The 27,308-nt window shown below is 38.2% G+C and overlaps 1 protein-coding gene across 2 annotated transcripts; it reads right to left on the reverse strand.

Moving 5' to 3' along the window:
- Nucleotides 1-4,626: 4,626 nt before the first annotated feature.
- Nucleotides 4,627-27,126, reverse strand: LOC145994340 (succinate dehydrogenase assembly factor 2, mitochondrial-like). 2 transcript variants are annotated; one of them, XM_083130457.1, is made up of 2 exons: nucleotides 26,339-27,126; nucleotides 4,627-5,403 (listed from the first exon to the last, which is right to left on the reverse strand). In XM_083130457.1, the coding sequence occupies exon 1, from the start codon at nucleotides 26,799-26,801 to the stop codon at nucleotides 26,361-26,363; it is 441 nt and encodes a 146-aa protein (XP_082986583.1). In that variant the 5' UTR covers nucleotides 26,802-27,126; the 3' UTR covers nucleotides 4,627-5,403; nucleotides 26,339-26,360. The 2 variants fall into 2 exon arrangements, with proteins under 2 accessions (XP_082986583.1, XP_082986582.1); XM_083130456.1 differs by having other exon boundaries at nucleotides 26,335-27,123.
- Nucleotides 27,127-27,308: the final 182 nt, after the last annotated feature.

A 27,308-nucleotide genomic window follows, 5' to 3' on the forward strand; every position in this document is an offset into this window, starting at 1 on the left:
CCTCCAACAAGAAACATGCCACCAATCCTCCTGCACTTGTCACCCAATATCACCCCCACCTCAACAAAATCACACACACTTTACGTTCCCTCCCTCCCATCTTGCACAGTGATCCTGACACCAGAAACATCTTCCGCGACAAGCCCAGAGTGGTTTTCAAACGCCCTCCCAATCTCCAAAACATCCTGGTCCACCACAATCCACCTACTCACAATCTACTCACCCCTGCCAAAGGTGCAAAACCTGCCCCATATTTGTCACTTCCCGCACCCTCCAGATCCACACTGTCACCAACAAATTCACACTCTATCCCAAAGGAACCTGCTACTGCTCTAGCCTCATTTATATCCTCACCTGCAATATCTGTGGAAGCTTCTACCTGGGGGAAACATCCACAGCCCTGAACCTCGGCATCAACAACCACCGCTCCTCCACCCAAAACCTGGACTTTGCTGTTGCCATTCACACCAATCACCACAATATTCCCTGCTGTTGCCATTCAAACCAATCACCACAATATTCCCTTCAATGACTGCTTCCAGGTAGCGATCGTCCACTCCTTGATCAAATGCACCAACACCTCAGTACTCAAAAGATGGGAGAGGGCTTATACATCAACCGTGAGTGCAACCACACCCCCTGGCTTGAACAAGGCCACTCAGTAATGTGCACCCACAACCACCCTTCACCTTCAGCAACACCCTTTACCTCCCCCTACACCTTTCACCACTCACAGTTTTCGACAGTCTGGTGAGGGAACAACATGATTTTTAGTGTGTGAAGCTGTCTACTTTTTCTTTCTGGAACTGGCAACCCTGCAGGCCATGCTATCACACTGTTGATGTCACTCACTCCATGAACCTTTTTTCTACTCCCGATGATGTGACAAATCATCATGAAAATTTGTTTTTTCTGCATCTGCTGAGTGTTTCCTCTCACTTTATATTTAGCCCTTCCATTTATCCTATATATATATATATATATATTGCCCCGCACCTCCACCATGATGCGTTCACTGGTCTCATAAGCATAAATTACGGGGATTGTGATTGTGAACGCTTCGGTGTCAGATGGTAGAGCAAGGTTATGCCTTATGTTCCCCATACAATCTCGCTGACAGGCTCCTGGCAGGGAATGGAAAGATTCAAGGGATATCAACGATGTACATCTTACCTCTCGGCCAAGCGGTTAAATGTAGACGTCAGGCGACAGAGCACGGAGTCCTTAGTTTGACGACCCACGTCTTCTTGCCGTGGCTGGCGACGAAGCACACGCTGGTCTCGGAGAGATAGCCTTTGTGAAGGCTATTCAAGCGGCGTGACCTATGGCTGTGACTTACAAACATGGTACTGAGGCTGGTCAACTCGCATATGAACTGTGTGTTTGCTTTTGGTGAAAGCTGCGTTTCGGTTTCCCGAGCCGGGCTTGAGACCTGAAACTGCAGGAGGTCTTCACCTGGTAGCTGGATTCTCTTAGAGCTTCTACTGAATTCTGAGATCTGACTAACGCCCGAATTCTAGTGCCTAGCTCTTTTAAGTTGCTGGCAAATACTTCCTAGCTGCATGCTCAGCTCTTCCGTATTAGCCAGTCAATGATGGGTTTGAACCTGGTAGTAACGAAGTATGCAGAGCCTCCTGACGCCATGTGCTTCCGCTATTTGTGGACTATTATGTTGTGCAGTGTATTATCGCTTGACCGAACACTGATGTCTGGAGAGAGATTTTACCTTTTTACAGAGTCTCCATTGAATCGTTCCACAATATATATATACACACACATACAAGGGAAAAATAAAAGAAGAAGTTACACCTGAACCGTGTTTCTGTACTAAAGGAGATAAAGTAATCAAGCTTGGTGGCAACACTGTCCATAATGTTTTCTCCCTGCACCCAAAGCAGCCGTGCTGCAGCTAGAGTCGTTTTCACGTTCAGAAGAGACAACGGCGCTTATGGAGAAACCGCACAGTGTTGCCAATACAGCGTTAGCTCCTGTCGCCGGGAAATGATGACCTTCCTTCACAATGAAGGTGTTACATATTTTGTATATATAATGATAATTATATGTAATTATTAACATTAATATTATACTATGAACGTTACAGTTACCCTTTTTACTATGATCCATTGCAATCACTACACACGCAAGTGTAATGCACGAATATGACACTTCAGTAATAACTTAAAAAAGTAAAAATCACTGAGAGCTCACACAACTGAAAACACTTTTTCGGGAGAGGGAAAAAGTCTAAACAGACCAAAGCAGATATCTCACTCAAGTAAGGGGACCCTGGCACATGGGTTAAATTCAAGTTGCAACCCAAACAAACAAATGAGTTAAGGCCCACGTGAACTGATAAGATGTGAATGACTCAAGCAAGGCATGTCATATTTCTATCTTGAAGCCCCATATTTTGTCACGTGTTGGAAAGCCTTTTAAAGGTTAATATGGTGTCTATGAATTTATGTGTACGTTGGACATTAATGTCGACAGTAATGTAAACGAAAACAACGTGTATTTACGACAGCACTAATGTTGCTCACAACAGCAGCATTTGAAATAATTGTCAATTATTAAATTTAAGTAATTTCAATTCTATTACAACAAACTGCATGAAGTTCATATTTTTACTGAATGGAAATAAAATAACAACTGGAAAACTTGGTGGTGATTAGCCGGAATGCTGAGGTGAGTCAGCTCAAGATGGCCAGACAACTTCTCCTTACTTCGCACGCAGTTCGGGTTAAAAAGAAACTCCAAATGCATGGAAGTAATATTTCTGGGAACCTTTGAGTGGTTATAAAAAATAATTTCATTATTTTCTCCACAACTTTGTCGCTGGAAGTTTTTACTTGGAATTACAGAACAAAAAATGTCCAGCGACGACAGTTTCTACTGCACGAATATAAAAAATCTCCATATACTTTATTTGAATATTTTTTAATGCAAATATGCTTTAAAGTATTGATAAATTCTGAGTACCACCGTCACCTATGACAATTAAAAAACAGTGTCAATTTTTTTCATAATGAAAGCTTCAATTTTACGGCATGTTTCAACGTTAGGAATGAAAACATTGTAAAAATTGTGTTTTCACAGAAAATTTGCGTTTTTAATTTATCTAAAATTATGTAAGCAAGTTACCAGTTTTTTGTGTTCACCATCGTATTCCCTACAAAATTTCCTGCAAAACTGCAGGTACCGATTTTACTTAAGCTAAATTTGTAAATCCAGAAATTTGACAACAGTGCACTCGTATTTCCCATAAGAAAAGCATTGCCCATAAGAGCCCATTGTGTCTTCTGAACGTGAAAACGACTCTAGTTTAGTATAGAAGTAGTCACTATGCAAGTATGGCATGTCATATTGAGGTGGCATCCAACATTGAGGTGCCCTCCATCATCCCAACTTTTGTGGGCACAAAGGCAAAATTGGAGTGAAATCCATCACCAAATTGTTGAGGTGTATGGTGAAAATGAGATATCACAGCCCATGATTGCAAAATGGTGCCAGATGTTCAAAGAGGGACAAAAGAACGTGAACGACAAACTGCACGTTTAGCAACCTGCAACTGTGAACACTATCAATAACACAGAGCATGTAAATGCAATCATTCTTGCCAACTGCCACATGAAGATTAAAGAGATTACAAGTGAACAGAATATATCCTATGGTAGTGCATCTATGCTGATTCACGATCCACTGGGTTATCGTAAACAGTGCTCTCATTGGGTGCCATGCTTGTTAACCAACGAGCACAAAAATTCATTGTATTGAGGCTGCACTGTTATTTCTTCAGTGTTACTCCATGGATGGTGTGTAGTTCTTGAGCAAGATTATCACAGGAGATGACTCTTGGGTACACCATTACACTTCCAAGAGAACAAGGGCATCAAAGGAATGGAGGAAACAAGAATTAGCCATCACCACCAAAAAAGCCAAAACCTGTTCAATGATTCGAAAGATCATGCTGATGCTCTTCTTCGATTCCGAAGGCGTTTGCAGTGAGTTTGTGTCCCAAGAAACAACAATCAATGCTGCATCATACTGTGAGACATTAAAGAAGCTGAGAAAAGCCATCGAAGGCCTGGACGATTGTGTGATGGGGTTGTTGTTCTTCATAATGCTACTCCCCATAGATCGGGTATCATGCAGGAGTTACTGCAGAAAATTCAAGAGGGAAGTGTGATTTCACCCCCCCCCCCCCAGTCCCAACAGCTACCGATTTGGCACTCTGCGACAACCACCTTGTCAGTTATCTCAAACAAGACCTAGGGGGTGAGCATTTTGTATTAAATGAGGAAATGCAGGAATCAAGTCTCAAAGTGGTTGAAAGAAATTGGACGAAATTTTTACAGAGAAGGAATCGAAAAACTGATCACATAATATGAAAAGTTGCTTGGAATACCTTGGTAACTATGTCGAAAAACGTTAAATGTTCATACGTTTTTGTCCAATATTTTTTCTTTTTAATGTATTTTGTTTTTCATGCAGGGGAGTGTAACTTACTTTTTGATTTACCCTCGTAATAACAGAAGTCAAACAAAAGCAGCAGTCCAATAAATATTTTCATTTTAAATTAAACTGACACCACTGCTGGTTGCACCATTACCAAAAACTTCACTAACATATATTTTTAGTGCTCCTTTATTTACAAAAAATGGTGAAAGTTACAAACTTCCTTTTGCACGAATACTTTTGTTACTACACTTCAAAACATCATAGTACAAACATTGCTTTCACTAGGCTGTTTGCTATTATAAATTCTCCCATAAATTTAGCTGAAAGCTATGAAATTGACTCTGTTTTGTTTTGCTTACACATGTTAAAGATGTATCAAATCATAAAAAAGATGATGCCAATTACTCTTCACAAAAATTGATTAAGAATTGAGAAAAAATGCCAATGCAATGTGAGAGGCAAAATACAATGATAACTTTATCTGAACATTTTAAGAAAAAAGGCAAACTTGTCTGGCACAGATGAACTGATAATATTACACTATTACTTTTTTATGCTATGCACCCAAAATGCAAAACAAGCAAAGTAAGTTTTATAATATAAGATATTACATTTGTTTCAAAATTCTACTAAAATAATTTTCCACTGCGATACAGTTCATTCCTAAATACAAACAACAATGAAAAGATCACTTAGTGAAGAAAAACACTATTTCATCTACGATTTCACTCTTTCTTTATGCCAAAATATTTCTTTGCTAACAGTTGGTTAGTCCACGAATGTTCGCACATGGCATATCAGATGGCTACTTCATTAAATGTCTTCACTTTCACCACACTATCATTCTACACGGTAAATAATATGCAACATATCCTTCATTTAATCATAAATAATAATGAAGCAAGGAAAAGAGTTAACGTAACACACTGGTCGATAAAAAGAAACCTGAAAAGAAAGAAAATTTCCATTATTTTACATTAACTTATAGAGGTAATCACATCCTAAACTATAACTGTATTTCTAATTATGTCTGCTCTCAAATTTTTGAATTAGGTCTATTTTAAATGCTTGGTAAAGTAGTTTGACAGTAAAAAAAAAAAAGATAGTACTTAAGATGTGTTTTGAAGACCAAAAACTGAGATACAGTAATACCAGGCCCGTTGCACCGGCGGCAAAAAGCCAAATAAGGTAAATTTCAGAATTCATTTGCCTCTGCATGAACAAAGTCGCCACCAGTCGGCGCGACTATCGATGCCAAATCCTAAATTTCTCGTTAAAAATTTAGTTTAAGTCTCTATTAATCAATAATAATCAATTGAACATGATTTTATATTTTATTAAATGCCTTTTTCTTCTTAAACATGTATAAGAAAAATCGTACTTTTAAAGTCACTACTTCTACATGACGAAACCTGTGACGTAACATCGTTCCATATGATCTGAGATGGACGTGAACTGACTGACTATAAGGATAGAACAACAAGAAAATAAATAGAACAACATGGCTTATTGTGCAGATTTTTATTGTACGAACTGTCAGAAGAGGAACCCAGAGCTGTCTTTTTTTCGTGTTGCGTCAAATCCTGAAAGGTTAGTTATTTATGAATTCTGCTCGCTCTTTATGTAAAAATCATTTACATGAAGTTAGTTTCCACGGAGAATAATTCCTAGCATGTCTTCGTATTCTGTATTTTGCTTAATTTAAATAAAAGGTCATGTGTTAAAACAAAGTCTGAAAGGGTAAAGGTTCGATTTTGTAACTTAATGCTATTTATAAGTAACATAGGAGGATAGGAAGCCAACGAGAATAATGGGAATAACTTGAAGTTTGTTTGAAGTTCAGAAAAGCTCATTTGTGCATGTTATAATGCAGAAAGTTGCAAGTTATCGTGCTCCTATTCGCTACTGCATGAAGTTTATTTCTTGTAGCATATAAAACTTTGTGAACATGTACAGAAGATGAATAAAAGCGCGTAAATATTAAAGTGATGAAACCTAAGGTAACGGTTCCTATCGTTCTATGATTTGTTATAAAATTCTCTAAGCAGGAATACTAATTATCGTAGAATTTTAGCAATCATTGTCACACGAAATTTGAACCTTTTATATATATTTAAAATACCTAAAATATTTTACCAACATTTACACATGTGTTACTGTAAAGCACAGTAACCTTCCTTTCTCACTGGTGCCACGGAAGGAAGATTTTGTGTTTCAAATCACATTTTAATCTATGTGCTTTAGTCCAACACTACAGAATTATTGATGTTACTCCTATTATTAATAATAATAAATTGTGTTAATGGAATCATCTAATTATATCTGTAGTTAATCTTCTTCACAAATATGTTGTGTCATAACATTTTTCTTGGAAGCAATCCATTCAATGACAAAAATTGCATTGTTAGCCAGTTGTAGGTTCAGTTACTCTTTCTAAAAAATAATGTGGTAAATCTTTGCTTCATATGTTAGGAAGTTTAGTGCAATATCTATAATATTTTTTATTTGCATTTCCACACATTGTATGGTAACATAAGAATTAGTTGCGATGAGAAATAATGTGAGAATTAAGTAAAAATAAATCAATTGAATGGTGACAAGCACATAAGATTTTCCGCAATAGTTGAAGGAGCTATCATAGAATGGACCCTTATACATTTGACACTACTTTATTCAACAGATACAGATAGTGATCTAATGCATATTCATTTTCAGTAACTTTTCTTGAAGATGACAAGCTTTGACCTTAGCTCACAAACAACTCTTGCTTAATGGAATTTATCTTTCTTGAGTGACATAAAATGCAGAATGCTTTGTCTTGCATAGTTATATGTTTCTAAAATAATTTTTCATCTTTTATTTTTCTTGTAGAGCTGAGATATGGTTCGAGAAAATATGGCGAAAGGACTTGAGGCACAAAACATACAAAAGTTACAGAGTTTGTCGAGACAATTTTTCAGAGAAAATGTTTATGAATTCTAATAGAAATAAGTTAGTGCATGATGCATACCCAGATGTAGAACCAAGTAAGTATATTGCATTTCTTATGGAATAACATTGTCATCAGTTATGGCTCATGCATAAGAAATGGTATTTTCCCTTTTCTTGATTAAAAGATATATGCTTTAGAGATAAATTTTGCTTAAAGTACATAACACTTAACAACACAATACATGGCTTGAGGATGTTAGAAACAAATGTATTTAATGTTTCACTAAATATTCCAAGCAGGGTGGATGAAAAACGATGATATGATTTTCAGCTAAACAGTCCTGTAAAATATTTGAACAGTTTGATTAAATGAAATAAAATGCACACATTTTTCTGTTTGAGACTGTACATATGTGAACCTATTATGGAAATGTTTGTTGAGTGTGTTAATGATGCTTCAATAATTTCAGTAACTTCTATTCCAGTGAAAGTCTGTAGGACTTCAATGAGATCATCATACCTTATGCAAAATATATTAATTACTAGTGATTCAATAAATATATGTATACCTGAATAACAATATGTTTGTTTATTTTCCCTTACATTTGTTATTAGCAATAGAATATAATGTTTTACATTTTCACAGTATGAGTACTAAATCATTAAGAGTAATGTACTTACTCTGAAACTGTTTTCTTCTTCTGGAGTATTTCAACATGTAAATTCATTCTTGGTGAAGTATAACATGTCACCATAGTGAGTGTCCGACCAAGAATCCTATCAGTATGACTATCAATGGTTTGTCTCATGGAATTTCATTAAGAAATATTACGATAATATTCAATACAGTGGAAAATAATTGATGCAGTGTTTTAAGGATTTCTTATAGTCTTTTACTCTATATTCCATATGTTTAATGCTAACAATATGATTTATATATGTAATTGGAAGTAAGATGCTTGAAATGAATTTTCGGACTTTTAGGCATATATGGCCATATTGGGCCATTCAAGGTTTGTGAGGAAGAAACCTCTTATCTAATATCGTTACTTGAGTTTGAACTGTTCTTTTAGGTCTACTTTATGCACATAAAGGCTAATTGGGTTGAACCAACAGTTTAAAGTGGGATCCGAAACACTATGGGTCTCCATCAGGTATCGAACCCATACCTGAGTTAAAAAGTGGGTGTGAAGAGCCCCTTGAGAAAAGTTGAATGTTATAAAGACTTGCAAAGGACATACACAAAACTACGAACTTCCTCAGACAGTATAAGAGCCCTGCTCTTCACAAAAAGGTAATGAAATTTGATAAAGTTCTGTCATTATCTCCCAACCTGGTCAATAATTGGTAAGATCAAAAGTTTGAGGAAAGTATAATCTACACATTAGATAGGAATAAGCCAATCACTTAACATTTAGACATGGCACATTGGATGGTCTAGCCCTTGCAGCAAATGATCATGAGTGAGACACCTATGTTCGATACGAAGCGAAGTTAAATTTACTTCTTGATGGAAGGGATGGTATGAGAAACTTCATGCACCAATGATCGACCTGATAGTGTGAAGCTTGAAAGAATGATTATCACTTTCTTTTAGACTGACTAGAAACATGTGTGACATTATTTAGAAGCTGATAATGAATAGCAGGGATTTTGTCAATATGTCATCCACTATAGGTGAAACGTTGCTGTTCATTGGTTCATCTCCAAGTGACATATGTCACATGTCACTTTGGTGTGAAATCTCTCTAAATTGCAAAAAAAAACTGTTGGTTTCTTTGTCATCAGCTGGAAATTTGCACATTTCTTTTCTTTTTCAGTTAACTTTAAAATTCATGTGCAATATTTATTCTGAATGCATAGATTGTATCATGTTCAGTACTGTATTAAGTATATGAATATATAAAATACATGTCTGTGCAGGATAAGATCTTTCAGTTTTGTATTTATAATCCTATTGTGTGTGCGTTAAGGAGTGGGGGACTGGGAGAGTGCATATCTAGCTTGATCCTACATACTCCATGACTGCTTTGTCTTGTATTCTAAGACATTCATATTTCGAGTCCAGATTTTTGTGTAACTATGAAATATGCAATGCCATATGATGGAATTGTAGTCAATATGTAGAGTGGTTCCAGTAAGTAACTTCGAACAAAACTCGCTTGTATGACATATTCCTACTCCCATTCTAGATTATAAATTAGGTATGTTTGACAAATACTAAATGAATAAGCATGCAGTGATTAGTTAATATATCATACAAACATCCACACGTTTTTAGAAATGGGTTGAAATTACTATCATGCAAACCAGAAAAGTGAAATTTTATACAACTTCGATTGATGGATGGATTTGGTGTTTTAAGTCCACTTTATTCACAGTAAGGCCAATCGGGACTGGACCTACAGTTTAAAGTGGGATCCGAACCACTATGCATCTTCATATACAACTTCGAGATGAGGTGGTTGCTATATAGGCATTCTAGGTTAACTTGTGTAAGGTGTGACCTTTTCTTACTCTATTTTCCTATGACTATTCATTATCATCATCATAGTAGTTTTTACAGAGAAATAGACTGATAGAATTAAAACAATTACAATTTTATTCCAGAAATTATTTTGTTTGATAACTTCTCCAATGAGCTGTGTCACTCATAGCTATTATTTTATTCTATTCTCTCATGGTAGATGACACTGAACTTTTTTCTATGTTGTATTTTCCAAAATATTATTTCATCTACAGAACACTGAATGTAAGTTGTGATAGAAATTAACTGTAGTGTAAAATATTTACTTTTATGTACAGCATAACATAACCCATGGTTCTACAGAATCGTTTCTCAACCTATAGGGTGCGACCCACTCCTGGTTCCTGAGGGGACATTTGGTGGGTCGGGAAGTTGGGCTCGAAACTTTGTTAACTGGGTCTTAAAAACCTATTACATTAAATTACTTAGATATATTGTTTTAACAATTTAAATTCAGGTCATGTTGTTGTAAAAGAGCAAATATATGATTATAAACTGGGTGCACACCCCTACAAAGTAATTCCGCTGGTTCCCATCTTATGGGTCCCATGAAGTGTAATATCCCTCAAGGTGGGTCCCTGACTGACAAATGTTGAGATCCACTGCTTTACAACACTGGAAGGACTTTGGCCTATCTCCTCCAGTCTGCCTCCCACAACCCTACCTAGAGGTGTGGAGATCTTCAACCAGTAATGGGGTGACGTGCGGTCAGCACATCGAACCCTCAGCTGTTATAGGAGATATCCCAGACTGGGTTACGCTACTCACTTGTAGGTCCCCAATTTTCTTAGGATGGTGGGTTGCCACCAGTCCAATACACAGGCTGAAAACCCAGAGAATGAACCAAGGTGGACTCAAGCCCATAAGAAAAAAACTGTGTGATGAAAGTTCCGCTAATATATTACATCACATTTTAAGTTTGGAAAACAAATACTGACTATATGTATACTATATCTTTTATTTCAGTATATTTCATACCTACAAGCCCACAGCCGATTTGTAATGGTTTTGTTAGATGAATAGCACTAATGTTCCATCAGTAGTTTTTAATAAAACGTTTTATGTTTTATTCTTATTTCCTGAGACAAAACCTTCGAATCCTGTCTTTTGTTTCCCTGGCATTTTCAGCATCATATCTCCCCCCTCTCAGGGTACTCCACTGATATCGATTGCAGAGAAAGTGAATGCATTTGTCTTTCGTTTTATGAGGCCATAGACAGATGAATGGAATTTTCTACGTTGGTAAATCAGAAGTGTCTACATCTTGCGATTGAATATGGTACACAATTACACCCGATCCCCCTATAATACTAGACACTCAGTGACGGCACCATAAACAGATGCTGATATTAAGTGTGCTGTATCCTGCAGATTGCCACCCACGTTAAACTATACAGCAATTGTTATGAAGATAAAGATACAATTTGGGAAATGTTGCAACATAGCTCGAACTCCCTTTAGAACACTTTGGGTAGCGCAATGATCCGCTCACCCTACCCTTCCATTCCTGCTTTTATTTTCTGCTAATAATTCGGACATATCTCGTAAGGTCATAGTATTTATTTTATTTAAGTGCATAAAAATGTTCTACAAGGATAAATACCATTGTTCAGTTAATGCAGGGGTCCTGCCTGAGTTCGAATCCCTGTTAGACCTTTCTTTGTGTCATCAATTTTTCATAGGATCATCGCGATTAGCCTAAAAGTGGAAAAATGCATCTCTAAATAACAAACAACATCAAGTGAGGGGTAAAACGCATTGATCTACGAACAAAGTAATCGCCGTAGAGTTTACACAAGATACATTCGCGATTTGCCCAAAATGTCAGTAAAGCAAACGCATAATAGGGAGAATACGAAATAAAAATACTTATTACCACAGATAATACACGGACCATTTTTCATGCACAACGGAATGATTTACGTGCTGGAATTTCAGGAACTTGAAATTATTTTCCTATGTTGTGCTTCTGGGCTACTAATTCGGTATATATCGTAACTTATACTCGTATGTAGAAATCATTCAAACGTAACATGCATTAACTGAACAATGGTATTTATCCTTGTAGAACATTTTTATGCACTTAAATAAAATAATTAATATGACCTTAGCAGATATGTCCCGAATTATTTGCAGAAAATAAAAGCAGGAATGGAAGGGTGGGGTGAGCGGATCATTGCGCTGAGATGCATTCAACTGTCACTGCCAAGAGTAAGATGTGATTGGCGGAGAGGTTGCTATGACAACGCTTTAAGTTTCGAAGGCGCCATAGGGTGGCTCCACATGCCATTTTCGGTATATGCACAGATTACAAAGGAGAGATAGGAAGTAAGCGATCTTGTTAATCTGTGGTAATACCATGTGCACATAGGAGATAGTGAATTGGCATGTGGATGGCAGAGAGTAAGCACACAATTTGCACAGGCCAAAGACATAAGAACCCTAACTTCAACGGTCAGTCTGTACAGGTGAGAGCTATTGGAGATGCAGCGTTCTTCTTTGCTTTGTACCTCAGTTTGTAAAAAAGACACAAACAACAGCTTGCTTTGTTAAAAAGCACAGACCACATGATTTAACCTCTAGTAGATGCGTTTCATCACGAGGATGGTTTTGAAAACTTTGCAGCGACGTAAAAATAAATAAAAAAATTATAATAGCTCGAGCACTAATTGTTATAGAGAGATGATTATTTTTTCGGAATGACAGGGCTTTTAGCAGACATTGGTATTCAGTGTGTCCCTGTGGCAAGCACAATAGATCAAAGTGAATGAAAAATGTAGTAGGTAGCAGTGGTACATTCCTACAAGTTTCATTGAAAATGGGATGACACTTCTTGGGGGGAGGGGGGAACAATGTATATGAGAGCAGTGTTGACAGCTTACAGAAAAAAAAACAGATTTCACATCTAGCATTAACCCTATGGATGCTGGATAAATCAAATTTGGAGGGAAGTACGACAAAATACTTTTCTTTGAGGATATGTAATGCTTGTCCTCCAATTAAAATAATAATAATAATAATAATAAAATAAAAAATCAATGAAAAGTACGAAACATTCTCGGAAGGCATTCTCCCTGGTATACTTGTGCAAGTTTTCGCATGTTCCAAGTTGGCTGAAACGATGTCTTCAGTATCTTCGTGGCCCCTAAACCCTTATTTGAGTTAGGTCAAAACAATGATGGAAGTGTATCAGCCATGACCATAAGAAGAATCCCCAAATATGGAACTTCCTGAGATTGACACGAGGCAACCAAAGTAACCCTGACGAAGGTCAATCCCTGCAAAAAGACAGGAAGCGTGGAAGTCGACCAGCAGATCTGAAGTGCAGCTGGAGGCCCTGTCGAGTCCCCGACCCATGATGACTATCCACCTAGCCAAGTCGAGGCTGTCTCCAGGCACTTAAAAGATGGACAAGGATCTACGCATACAACTCTTTAAGTATCGTTAATCCTGTGGTTTCTTTCCAAGCAGCTCCCTTACCTCTAACACATTTGGGCCAGGGAAAATCATCATATATCAACAACTACGAGGGTCACTATTTATATTTTGAGGCTTGGCAACACTGATTGAAGTTAGGTGCGATTTGACGTTTGCACCGAATCGTCTGGCATTATTGACCATAACGTACTTCAAATGTTTTGTCAATAGCTTCATTTGTGTTGTTTATGTTGCCTTGCAGATTGCGCGACAACAATAAAATGGAATGAACTCGTGAACATTTTCGTGCGATGATTTTTTACGATTTTTGACGTGGATTATCAAGACAAGAGTGCATCGATCAACTTACTTCCACATTTGGCGATGAAGCCCCATCCTTTGCCACTGTGAAACGCTGGTATAACGAATTTAAGTGTGGCCGCCATTCGCTCACCGACGAGATTCGCGAAGGTCGTCCAAAATCAGTTGTTGTTCAAGAAAACATTGATGCTGTGCAAAACCTAATACTGCAAGATCGTCATGTGACATACTGTGAGATTGAGACAACCATAGGGATTAGTTCCACCAGCATATATAAAATATTACATGATCATTTAGCTGTGAGAAAGGTATGTTCTCGTTGGATCCCACACAATTTGACAAAAACTCAAAAAGATGCTCGCGTCAATTGGTGCAAACAAATGCTCAATAAATACAATCGTGGTGCTTCAAAAGACGTATATAAGATTGTAACAGGTGACGAATCATGGATATATGCATATGAGCTGGAACGTAAACAGCAGTCGACTGTATGGGTGTTTCAAGATGAACCCAATCCAACAAAAGTTGTTCACGCTCGAAGCACATCGAAACAAATGGTCGCCTGTTTTTTCGGGAAAACTGGTCATGTGGCAACTGTGCCTTTAGAGGAACATAGAACGGTCAACTCTGAATGGTACACAACAATTTGTTTGCCAGAGGTCTTCCGTCAAATACGGAAAACAAACAAACGCCGTCGGATCATTCTTCATCAAGACAATGCCAGCTGTCACACATCTCGTCTAACAACAGACTTTATGAACAGTCAAAAAATCGAATTGATGGGTCATCCGCCGTACAGTCCTGATTTGGCACCCAATTACGTCTTCTTGTTCCCGAATGTCAAGAATAAATTGCGAATCAAGAAGATTGGAAAAACTGCTTTGACAAAATAGTTCTAACGAATGCAAAAGTGTATTGACCATAAAGGAGAATACTTCGAAAAACAATAAAGCAGTTTTCAATGCCAAATTCCTGTTTTTTCATTGTTAGGCTCAAAATATAAATAGTGACCCTCGTACTTTTCTTATAATAATTCTTGTTATTGTTACATGTTACTTTTGTGTCTAATTGTGTCTACACTGCCCACTTAGTATTAAGGCTCTACCTCAGGGGTTCCCAAACTTTTTTGTTTCACGGCGCCCTTAGTGTTTCAAGATTTTCCTTGCGCCACCCAAGTCAGAATGTAGGCCTATTTAACACTTGCGATGCTCAGTTACTGTAGTTAGTTTGCTTGCCTTAAGTAAAAAAAAAGTAATATATTTCAAATTCGGAAACATTTTATGTGTAAAAAGTACTAAATAAGCACATATTTGGAACAATCATATCATTTCACTGAAAATATTGGAACATTTCACGGTGCCCCTGTAAGCTATACATGGCGGCCCAGGGTGCCAGGGTACACACTTTGGGAACCACTGCTCTACCTAATTAATCACGTGTATTCTCTTACAGCAAAAACTGCCACCAACTGAGTTACGTTCTCTAATATGGGGACTCTCGAAACCTCGCCTTTACACTGCAGTGCCACAAGAGGTTTTGATTTCAAAGCATCTGTAACATCTACCATGGCTCGTGGTGAGCAGCAAGTTTCTAACAATAGGTAAGAATATGCAATTTGAAGTGACTTACTTTGATTTGCTTTATTTTACTTCGCTTTTTGTGCCACTTTTGGCTAATTTGCGAAGATGGGGATGAGTGATGATATGATGACATTGATGAATGGTCGGTCACTCACAAATGGCCAGGCCAGGATTTGAACCTGGGACATCAGATTTCAAAAATAAACAGTAATTTTTAACTTCTGTACTCTCAGTTGTTACACTGCAGTGGAGAAGTGAAGTTCTGCCGATCAGCAAACTGAACCATGCAGAAATGCAAATGTGTTTTTAGTGACGACTTACGAAAACGATTTCCCGACTTTAGGCCTGGAAGAAACAACTCCGAGGCAGAACGTCAATTTATGTTATTCTTTTAAAGTAAGAGACCAAATTTCACAACCGTATAATATTATGGGCATAGTGAATAAATATTAGAATATTCAGACATTTGCCTATAATGAGGCCTATTATTGGTTATACAGAAACAGTGTAAAATTATTTTACAGGTGTGTGTGATCTAAAGGGTGATCCAGATAGAATGATATTAATTGGTGATCATCACTTTATTTATGCAAATAATTGCAAGCTACAAAGACAGAGGCGTGACACAGACATGGGAGTTTGATGCAAGATATGTCAATCAGGTGTTGAATGTCACATCACTCATCACTTTTTTGAATATCACACTCAGGTGGGCACCACCATTGTCGGAGCACTCATGCAGCACAGCCACGAAGCTACGCCGTAATGTATTCTCCACCATAGCAACAGGAATAGCAGCGATTTCATGGTGGATGTTAACCTCCAGTTCCTGGATCGTTGCTGAATGGGTTTCGTAGACCCGGGACTTCAAGCATCCCCACAAGAAAAAATTGGCTGCAGTCAGATCCAGCGAATGGGCTGGCCAAGCCACGTCGCCACATCAGGAGATGAGGTGGCCCAGAAAGAGGTCATGCAATTTGGCCATGGAAACCTGGGCTGTGTGTGCCGTTGCACCATCCTGTTGGAACCATGTGATCTCAGGAAGGCGTTGGAGTGCCGGCACGAGAAAGTCTTAGAGCATGGTCACATAGCGCTCTGAATTGACAGTACACGTTGCACCAGTAGCATCTCGAAAGAAGTATGGTCCGATGATTCCTGATGTACTGATCCCACACCACACAGTTAACTGTGGACTGTGCAACTCACGCTGATGCAATCACCCCAGAAACGGCAATTTTGTTTCTTGACCGACCCAGACAGCAAAAAAAGTGCACCTCGTCAGACATCAGGAGGTTGTCGAAAATGCCCACATGTTGAGAAACATGTCACTTTGTCGGCTGGGATCATTGCTTACACTACCTGCACCTTATACGCTTGCGTATGCAAATCCAAGTGTAAAATGCGATACAATGCAAACTGCCATACGTCACATGCCGTGCTTGCGATCTGCGGCGCACTGATCTTCGTGGACTTCTCTGGATGTCGGTCCATACATGGTCGATGTTTTCCTGTGTCCTTACGGGTCGTATCGGCCAGAAGATGTGCTGTTTCATACTGAAACCTCCTCGTGCCACTTCGCTATCCAGCGCCGATTGGTGTGGCTGTCCGGTGCGTCTCTGCGTTGGCCGTCGGCAGAAAGCTCGCTGGGTTGCTACAACGGACTTGCTTTCAACAGCTCCACTGTGCGAACACAGTCTTGCACATTCCAGTTCTCCATCGCAACTGATTCTCCCACTATTCGTGCACACATTTCACTGCCGCCAGCGTGCGCCGACCAGGGTTGGCTTTGCAGTAGCCAATCGTAATCGGGCATCCTTTCTGGACTACCTTGTATAAGCCCACCAAAACACCAGTAAGCACTTAACGCGTGTTTCTTCGTCGAGGTATTTTTCAGTGAAGAAGGTTGGAAACACTGCATACCCACTGATGATAGAAAACGCTAGTCAAGATTGCAAGCGAAAAACGAACGAACAATAATTACTCGATATGTGGAAAATTGAAATTGTTTTAGTGAAAAAAGCAAAATCCCACCTTAAAAAATCCTTAGCAATGCAGAATACGTAAGTACGAATGTGAAAAATAACAAAATAAACAAATTTGAGACATTTCGCGGAGATTGAAACTTTAATGAAATTCTGTCAAATACAGTCTAAATAATGCACAGGATAAGCAATACAAAAGTATTCTGGACACTGGAAAAAAACAGCAACCTGTTGCCGCAGTCACACACACTGTGTGATTGACAAAATAACTCCTACGCACTTCCAAAGGGACACTAACCGCAGCACAAGACTTTCTACTAGAGTTGCAAAAAAGCCGGCTTTTATATATATATATAAAAAAAAATATGGAAATTTGGCTTTTTACCAATTAGAGCAAATCTATTTCACTTGAAGTTACTGTTATGAGTTTACAAGTTTGTAGTTACATATTTTAAAACTGGCTAAAAGAAATTTAAATGATGTAGCAGCCAAGAGACAGATATTGGCCAATGCCAGTGGACACATATTGCATAGTGATTCAGATACAATTTTAACCCTAGCTTACCGAGAGGAGGAGGGGGTTTCTTGCAGGCCCACCAGCTCTATTTTTTTAGATTTTTCAACTTGATTGATTTGGTGTTTTAAGTCCACTTTATGCACAGTAAGGCTAATCAGGACTGGACCTACAGTTTAAAGTGGAATCCGACCACTATGTGCCTCCACCGGGTATCGAACACGGGACCCCTTGATTACAAGGCAATGATGCTACCAGAGATTCTTTAACTGTTTGAAAATAAATTACATTGTGTCCTAGGATGTTCCAATATTCATTTATTACTTTTGTTCATAAAAACACATGTAATTAGGAGGCAAAATGCACTTCGTGTGCAATCTTTGAATGTGTCTCATCCGAGACACTGATGCCAGTGACAGTGTACAATTGGTTTGTAATGATGGTATTTATTATATTTAATAAACAACCGCACTTCTACTAACTAAAAAAGCATTAATAAACAAATATTGTGAATTTTGTGAGTTTTAGGGAACGATAAAATATATGAGACACTTATCCAATAATTGGTTATTATTTTTTACTTGCTGATTACCCGGCATTGCCCAGGTATTAACTTATCCCAATCTTGTATTCAACAGGAAAATAATTAATTCTGACTATAGTGTAAATTGTAACTAATTTTAAATGTGATCGTGAATGTCACCAGTTAGCTTAGCGACTCCGAAAACTATGGATTCGACACTAATCTAGGTAATTTGTGGCATTTTATTTTTCACCCCCCACTTACCCTTATGCCGACAGGTGAACTTGGTTTTGAACGGCATTGGGAGCGACTCTGAAAACTATGGATTCCACACTAACATCGTGCATTTTCGCAACACAATCTCAGCCTGAATGTTAGACAACTGGAGAAACACTATCGTTGTGCGGAGTTGCATAGAGTCACGGATGTCTGTTTGTGTGGAATTTAATATCGGTCGTTTTCGATTATTTTTACGTCACCCCTTCTCACCCCACCCCTAGGGGTGTCTTACCCCCAAAGTATTCTTTCCAGATTGCAAGTGATGTGTGTACCTAGTTTGATTGAAATTGCTCCAGGCGTTCAAGAGTTATGCCGGTACAAACATACATAAACACCCACATCCATTTTTATATATATAAAAAGATAGATTAATGTTAGTAATCTTTGTAATTATTATGATTAATGAACAACTGCACATAATCAGCAAAGAAAGCAATGATTCAAAAATAAAATGTTTTCTTGAATTTTAGTGATAAAAAAAATATTGGCCACCTCCAGGTATGTAAGTTTCTCGTATGGCATGGGTAAGCTAGGGTTAAAACTAAACATGTAGTCTTGATGAGCACATCAGACCATGAAATGGACTTAAAGCAAGCTTTTACATGTATGTGTCTCAATTTAAATGTTGATGTCATAAAAATATGAAACAAATGTTAATATCAAAATATTCGATGTTTTGGGACAACTAAAAATCTTTACTGTTCTCAACACATTTGCATAAGTATACATATTATGTGAATGTGTGTATATATCCTGTTTAACGGAGCTTTGAAATGGAAGTAAATGCGACCATTAGAAGTAAATGCGACCATTAGAAGTAAATGCAACCTTTCGAACCGAAGCAACATAAGCTGCAAGTGTCACTTGACACATGGCCTGTACCATTTTCTCAGGGAACTTTCAGGCTGAAGCAACAAGTGACATGTGTCACTTGGAAGCAGACCCTCAGTAATTCATTCAACCTTTATGCGACAACATGGTAAACATGTCACTTGCATGTTGCTCGGATTACTCTGTTTTCTGAATGGCATGCATCGTGCTGCTTCGGTCTGTTGTTCTTGCATGCACGGTGAACGTTTTGCTTTATACTGAAGGAGAATATGTCGCTTCTCATCTGCGACTTTAGTCTGAAAGCTCCTTCATCGGCACGCATCATGTAGCCTCGGTCTTTGTGCATGCTTGGTAGATGCTGGTTTACAGACTGAAGGGGTCCACGTCACTTCAATGTGACTTCAACCCCCCACACCACCCACCATCATGTGTTGCTTCGGTCTGAATGTTCTCTATACTTGACTAGATTGTTAGCTACTTCATCAGAGATTAAGATTTAATTTATTCTTTAAATCACAGATAATAAATTGCAAGTACTGTTTTTGAAAAAAGGCCGGCTTTTTGATACAGGTTCCTTTCATAATCATGAATGACCCTCTGAAGTGGAATAAAGTAATGCTGTTGCCTTGCAATAAGAAGAAGTCTGAGGTTCATCCTCAGTGGAGGTAGAGTGCTTCAGATCTCATTACAAACTGTAGGTCCAGTCCAGTTTTGCGGCCAGTCTTATACTTCAGTTTTAGTGCCAGTGTTTTTCAACCTCCGTGGTGCAAAAAAGTCCGTTGTAGCCAGGATTTGACGTCTAATTTTTTTATCTAATTTTATACTTGACAGCAAGTCTATACATAATTGAACTATGATTATGCCATACTTGATATAATAATATTAATTTCCATATAAAGTTTAAAGATCAGAAATGTAATTATTTATGAGTGAAATAGTTGGGATCAGAGCATTGACTTGTAAGAAATAAATTTATTGGGCTGTGGTCTCACAAAGGTTGAGAACCACTGCACCAAGCAGCCAAAATACATCCCAAGTTGATGCATGAACAGGTTTAGCGGACATTTAACCAAATTATACACAACGTACTGGAAAGCCAGAATACAAATATATATTTTACTGAACACAAAATTTAATGTAAAGAGATTTGATACTATATTAGGTAGAGCAGTATTTTCTTTTTTGCTTATGTACATGTTCGAATAACAAATTCAAACATTGAAAATCATATCATACTATTAGGTTATTTTAAAAACACATACAAAACTACTCTAGATATGTGAATATGTTTATACAGTAACACTTTACTATACCAGAGATGGATTTCTTCAAATTTACAGGAGAAAGTACTTACGCAAATCATTTTCTGTAGTGTTGTTGATGTTCGGGAATGTAGTTTTGATCCATTTTAATGCAAATGCATGTGGTTTTCTAAGGAAATCTATTTCCGACACGCTATTGCTGCTGCCGCAATTTGCTTTCTGCAGGAGAGCACAATACGTGCATTGCTGCTGCTATTGGTGAGCCCAACTTAAGAGTTCAGTATGGGGCTTATGGGGACAGTGTTGCCGCATGGTGCGCAGTGGAAGAAGACTCCGGCATGCATCGAACTTCTGCTGTAGTACACGCCGCAACAAAAGTTAGTGATTAACGGAACGGGTACTGTTCAATACAAGAATACAAATCCTTTCGCCATGATTTGATGGGAAGCTGTTCTTTCATGCAGCTGTGGTACAGAGTAATGACGGTCCATGGAGGGAGATTTGCAAATAACTCTTCCCGAATATACTTGTCATACGTCTTGCTGTCCATTTCATCGTGTACGTTGGCCGTGTTTTTTCCCTTTAAGTCCACTTTTTGCACAGAAAGGCTAATCGGGACTGGACCTACAGTTTAAACTGGGATCCGAACCACTATATGCCTCCAAAGGGTATCAAACCAGGACGTTACCACTGTGCCATCGGAGAGGCCTGTTTCACATTTCTCGGCACACTGTCTCGTTTAAGACAAAACCGTGTTCATTACCGGCATGCACCGAAGCAAATCTCTCCCCCCGACCTGTAAGTGCTCGCAAGCAACTCGTAAGGCCGCACAGAAAGTCTTGTTGTGTCTTTATTGTTTTGTCCCTCTATTCGTTTTGCACAGCAGCAGCTCGACAGTCATAGGCGGGTCTAGATTATTTTTTTCTGGGACGTGCACAGAATATGCTGTAAGTATTACGTAATATTGGAAATATAATGTGCAGATTTGCAACTTATTCGACACATCAAAGAGTGCCCTTATATCAGTGTTGTGCCCAGTGTTTTCGAAGGGGGAGGGGGTAGTACGTATACTTTTTAGTAGCTGGTCCTCATATGCCATCTTCTCCTGCTGTTGACCCTCTTCTTTTAGGAATACTTATCCAAGGAGGAGTTATGACCAGCATATATGCCCATTCGACACGTCACGTCATTCACATCAATATAATTGCAAGGGTTCGTTCTAGGTGTAATTTGTGGTCAGATGAACTAATCGGAACTGTGCCTTCAATGTATAATTCATCGTAGAATGTACCTCCACCAGGAAACTGAACCCAGGGTCCTTCGATTCTAAGGGGATAGCATTAGCAGAATTTCCGTCGTCGCATTATAATCAAGTGATCCAGGGTTCGATACCTGCTGGAGGCACATAGTACTTCGTATCTCACATAAAACTGTAGGTCCAGTCCCAACTAACCTATCTGCGCATAAAATTGGACTTAAAACTCAATCAATCAATTATTAGTAGAGGTGTGAAATAAAAGGAGTTCTATTGTATTTTTACTCATATGAAGGATAAATACAGAAAGGAGACTGACATTCTTTTAACTATCTAGGAAAAATGGCTCGATCATTTTTTTTATATCTTTTAATATAACGCTCTCAATACTTTTCATAATACTTAGTCATCATTTTGGGAGGGGCAAGTGAACCTCCTCCCGAAAAATCCGGCAATGTATTATATACAATGTGCCTGGGAAGTTTCGCCGCACATCGCCTCGTATTAAAGTTATATTCGAAGTCGTTGGATTTTGCGTACCTCTTGACGTTTTTTCTGCTCGTTTGGTGTTGCAAGAGGACCTTTAATCGCTTCGCTATTAATTTTGTAAACAGTTTTGAACGAAATTCCAGTCGTTTCACCATTTTCGCTTGCAGTCCAACTAACACTTTTACCGGGATTTTTCTGCTTGAAGTATATTTATATTTATTACAATTTGTCTCTCTTTACTTGTAAGACTCTGGACACTTTTATGCTTGATAATACCACCCCTTGCCATTTTCCTGTTGTAGAATAATTATAATAATAAATTCCTTCAAGAAATACCCAAAATGAGAAAGCGCGTACGCAAACAACAAACCACTTGACCCCCGACAGGAGCTGCCTATTAACGAACTTTTGCCTGGCCATTCCCCGCCCCCTTCCCTCTTCCCAACACGTGTTTGCTGCAAGTGGCAACCGTCGGACGGCTGTTAGTTTTAACTCCCCAAATCGCGGTAAACACAAGAAAGGAAAACTTCTTTTTTTGATGGTCCGAATTGCAAAAGAAGGTGTAAACCATCAAAGCCTTATATTTCCTCTGGTTTTTGCTTATTTATTATTTTCTCTTCGAATGATAACGACTTTTGTTTCTGACAGAAACACACTTGTTTAGGGGTGGTGATCTCAAAAGTAAAAGCCCATAAGGGCCCATACTGAACTCTTAACTTGGGCTCCACTATAACAGCCGATGTTGTCCGTATATGCTAAACTGAACGAAAGGAGTGCTAATGGAACCTAACCTAACCTAGTAGGCATACCTCGTCCCTGTAATGGTTCGTGGGGCTATCGTGAATTTTTGGGCTAACGTCAATGGCTTTTGGGGCTACCCGTGGATGGTTTGTGGGAAATAACGAACAACAGTAAGTACTCATGAATGTAAGAAATATACATTATTTTCGTTAGAAATTCATTATTTCATCTAAAGAAATGTTCCGCACTGTAGAATAGTACGTTAGCAATGTAAAAAATTGCAAAATAAATCATTGATAGGTGTATCTGGTATAGTAAAGTAGTACCGTTTATACTATATAGATACATCTAATAAGCCCTCCAAAATATGAAGATGGTACTCGGAAAAAACCGCCCATTCAAAATAGCCAGCTCTTTTGAAAACACTGTTCATGTCTAGCTATGAATTTCATGTTGTAAATTGTATTTTATATTTAGAAATTAGTGTCTATTTTACACTAGGGAGATAAATGGAAACCATACGACAGGAAAAATACTGCCAACTTCTGTATTTTCATTGATTTGACACACTTTTGTGAAAAAAGCCGAAAAAAAAGGCCAACTGAAAAAGCCACGTCCAAAGAAAGCCGGTTTTTTTCCGACCACTTCCAACTCTACTTTCTACTGCCCCAAAAATCTGCAAATGAACGGATCTTCTCGTGAGCCGACTGCTATACATGGCAGCAGGGAACGACTTGAGATGACCGGACCCCTCTCCGATTTTCTTCATATTTGGCATACTCACTAATTGAGGCCTCCTAATCACGAATCTGAAGTTAAAATTTGTCGGAAATGTCTAGAAATTGCAAAATATGCTAAAATAAGGCGTTAGTTTTCAGAATGGAAAGTGTCAATTTTCGCGAAATTTTTTGTTTCACAAGCTACCACTACCACGACACCAAATTTTAACTGTTTGCCTAACCTAACCGAAACTAACCTAACCACGTGCCAATGGTTCGTGGGGCAAGCGTCAATGGTTCGCAATTATTTGCAATTTCTAGATCCCGATACTACCACGACACGAAATTTTAACTATGTTTGCCTAACCTAACCATGTGCCAATGGTTCGTGGGGCTAGCACCAATGGTTCGTGGTGCTAGCACCAATGGTTCGTGGTGCTAGCACCAATGGTTCGTGAGGCTAGTGTCAATGGTTCGCAATTTCTAGACATTTCCGACAAATTTTAACTTCAGATTCGTGATTAGGAGGCCTCAATTAGTGACTATGTCAAATATGAAGAAAATCGGAGAGAGGTCCGGTCATCTCAAGTCATACCCCATGATGAAATCGGAAACAATTGGAACTTGGGCCCAAGATAGAACTAATCTGTTCTTCAGATTACAATGGTCACTTCATGTATAAAAAGGTAGATGCAACAGAAAAATTGTTTGCAAAGACAGATGCAGTACGTAATAATAACTTATTTCCCTGCAGAATACGCATGTATCTCTACAGCAATTTCGTATGTAGAGCAGACTCACTCATAATGAGACAACCATGCAAGTTGACAGTCAGTGTTGAGAACCGGATACCCTATAACCAAAATTCTTGATCAATAGTTTGTTCATTCAATTCTTTGCAAGACACCAAGATGGAATATGAGCTTTACACTTTGACCATCTGGTAGTTTTTACATTAAAAGTTTGTTTATAGAAATTCTATCCAAGATATTGCAAATGTTGTAAGGGTTTGTGGATCATTTCACACTATAGGTCACTTCACTACACTGCAATTTTATGTAAATTCTGTTTTGGTTTGTTGACTGGTATAAAAAGCAATCAAAGGTAACTTGCAGTATGTGGGGCATTCAATGAACAATTTGTAGACCTATTTCCAGGTAAATGCAATACAATCTAAATAAATTTACATTCTACAATCTTAACATCACATCAATGGGGAAAACACATTTCTTCAATTTTACAGGAGAAAGTACTTAAGGAACTGAGGTTCTGTACACTTTTGAAAGGTTATGGAAGCGTTTTCTCCCTTTATTCAATTTATTGGGCCGGTAAAACATGTATTTTTCGACATTAATGTCTCTGCCATGCACAAAAGCTCTTGCCTCCATTACTTTCGACTACGTGAACCAAATGTTCCGTGCATTTGAGGACGTAACCCCCGGTCAGTGTTTCCAACGACGCCATTGTTTTCCCAGAACATGACAATTTTAACTATCTTTGCCTAACCTAACCTAACCTTGCCGTGAATGGTTCGTGGGGTTTTAGAACCCGTAAAAAAAAAAAATCTATAACACGAAAGTAGGATTTTTGGTACTATTATCATATGAGGGAAACACCTACGAATCATATATTTCGGACTTCTTTACATTGCTAACGTGTTATTTTCGAATGCGGAACATTTCTTAAGGTGAAATAATGCATTTCTAACTAACATAATGTCTATTTCTTCTATTTACGAGTACTTACTGTTACTTGTTGTTTCGAATCTGTAACACATTATGGCCGTGATAGCGTACTGGTTTAGGGGGCGTTCTGAGAGTGTTTTGTCGATTTATGCAGTGTTGCAACCTCGTTCACCGGAAAATATCTACTTTCGTGCCCGGATTTGAAATTATGCTAATACGTCGCAAACCATTGACATTAGCCTCACAAACCATTGATGTTAGCCCAACAAACCATTGACGTTAGCCCCAAAAACCGTTCACGTTAGCCCCAAAAACCATTTTCCGTAAGGTTAGGTTAGCTTAAGTTAGGTTAGGCAAACATAGTTAAAAAAAAAAAATTAAAATTACTCAACACGTCATGTTCTAGTGAAAACACGGTGAGGCTGAAACACTGGCTACGGGGTTGCATCATCTTAACACATGGAACATTGCACTCTCGTGCAGAAAGCAAATGCCGGGAGCAGAAACAGCGTGTCGGACGGAGATTTTTGCAGAAAACAACACACATTCACATTAAAATGGATCAAATCTACATTCAGGAACTTCCACAACGCTAAAGAAAATGATTTCCGTAAGTACTTTCTCCTATAAATTTGAAGGAATCCGTTTCCCTCATACGATAATGTTACCAAAAAAAGCAAAATCCCACCATAAATAACGTTTCGCAATGCACAATAAGTAAGTACGAATGTAAAAAAAAAAAAAAAAAGAAAAGACGAAATGGACGAGTGAAATGTGTTTTCCCTATAACAGACTGGTACCTATTAATGTTATTACTGACCTACTTGACAGAATGCAAATTGAAAGTTATGCACTAATATCAGGTTGGCTGGCACGCCCTTCTTTTTCTCTGTTTTGTACGTGGTTTTTAAGAAGCTTCATGACATCATTATCAAATTCCTCAGGGGTAGGCTTTACACCGGTTGCCCAATAGTAGATGTCCCAGTCATTCGAAGGAAGGTTGATTAACCTGTCATATTGTTGTAACAATTCGGGGGACATTGTCTCAAGGTATTTCGCAGCAAAGGTTCCCAAAAGAATGTCATTTTCAAGCATTCCTCTCTTGCGTGACTGATATAATAGTCGAGCTTTCTTTAGTTTCACTGGTTCGTCAATTTTGTCCTCGTATGGTGGTATCTGTTGTTCCAGGCTACTTTTGTTGATTTCTCTATTAAATGATGGTTGAAGACCTCTAAAATAACTCTTCCTTTTACGGCATACGCCGTATAAAGTTCTGAAGCGCATCATTGTGTTGCTTGGTGTTAAAAGTTTCGAAGTTTCCTCCGTGTTATGGTACCACCAGTCAAATAACACAAAATAATCTCTTTTGCTCGTGGATATTTCGCGGGTCCACTTGATGTTGGCGACGACGTCGTATCATAGAGTCGTATTTCACCAGAAATGAATGGAATTGCCCCATGCAACCACAGACAATTCCGTTCTTTGTCTGTGATGCAACTAATATATCATGCATTATACAAGCATTAACAATGCATTTTGTGAATAGCTGATGATATATTATTATTATGGTCTCAGAGAAAGAACAATAAATGACCTTCCTACAATAGTATCACAGATTTAGGTCGAATGGTTTGGGGTTTATACGATTAGTCCCACTGTACCTACACGTAATCGTTTGTTAATAGTCAATGTGCATAATTTTACATAAAATCGCGTTATATAGTTTTTATTCAATTTATTTTTAGTTGTGGCATGTTGTTATTAGTTACTTTATGTATTTTAAAAATATTAGAA

Source organism: Lepisma saccharinum, chromosome 10 (assembly GCF_977018435.1).
Source record: "Lepisma saccharinum chromosome 10, izLepSacc3.1, whole genome shotgun sequence".
NCBI lineage: Eukaryota > Metazoa > Arthropoda > Insecta > Zygentoma > Lepismatidae > Lepisma > Lepisma saccharinum.

Bases quoted from the DNA above. Each gene is read 5' to 3' on its own strand.
- LOC145994340 (XM_083130457.1), bottom strand. From the start codon at position 26,801: ATGATGCGCTTCAGAACTTTATACGGCGTATGCCGTAAAAGGAAGAGT.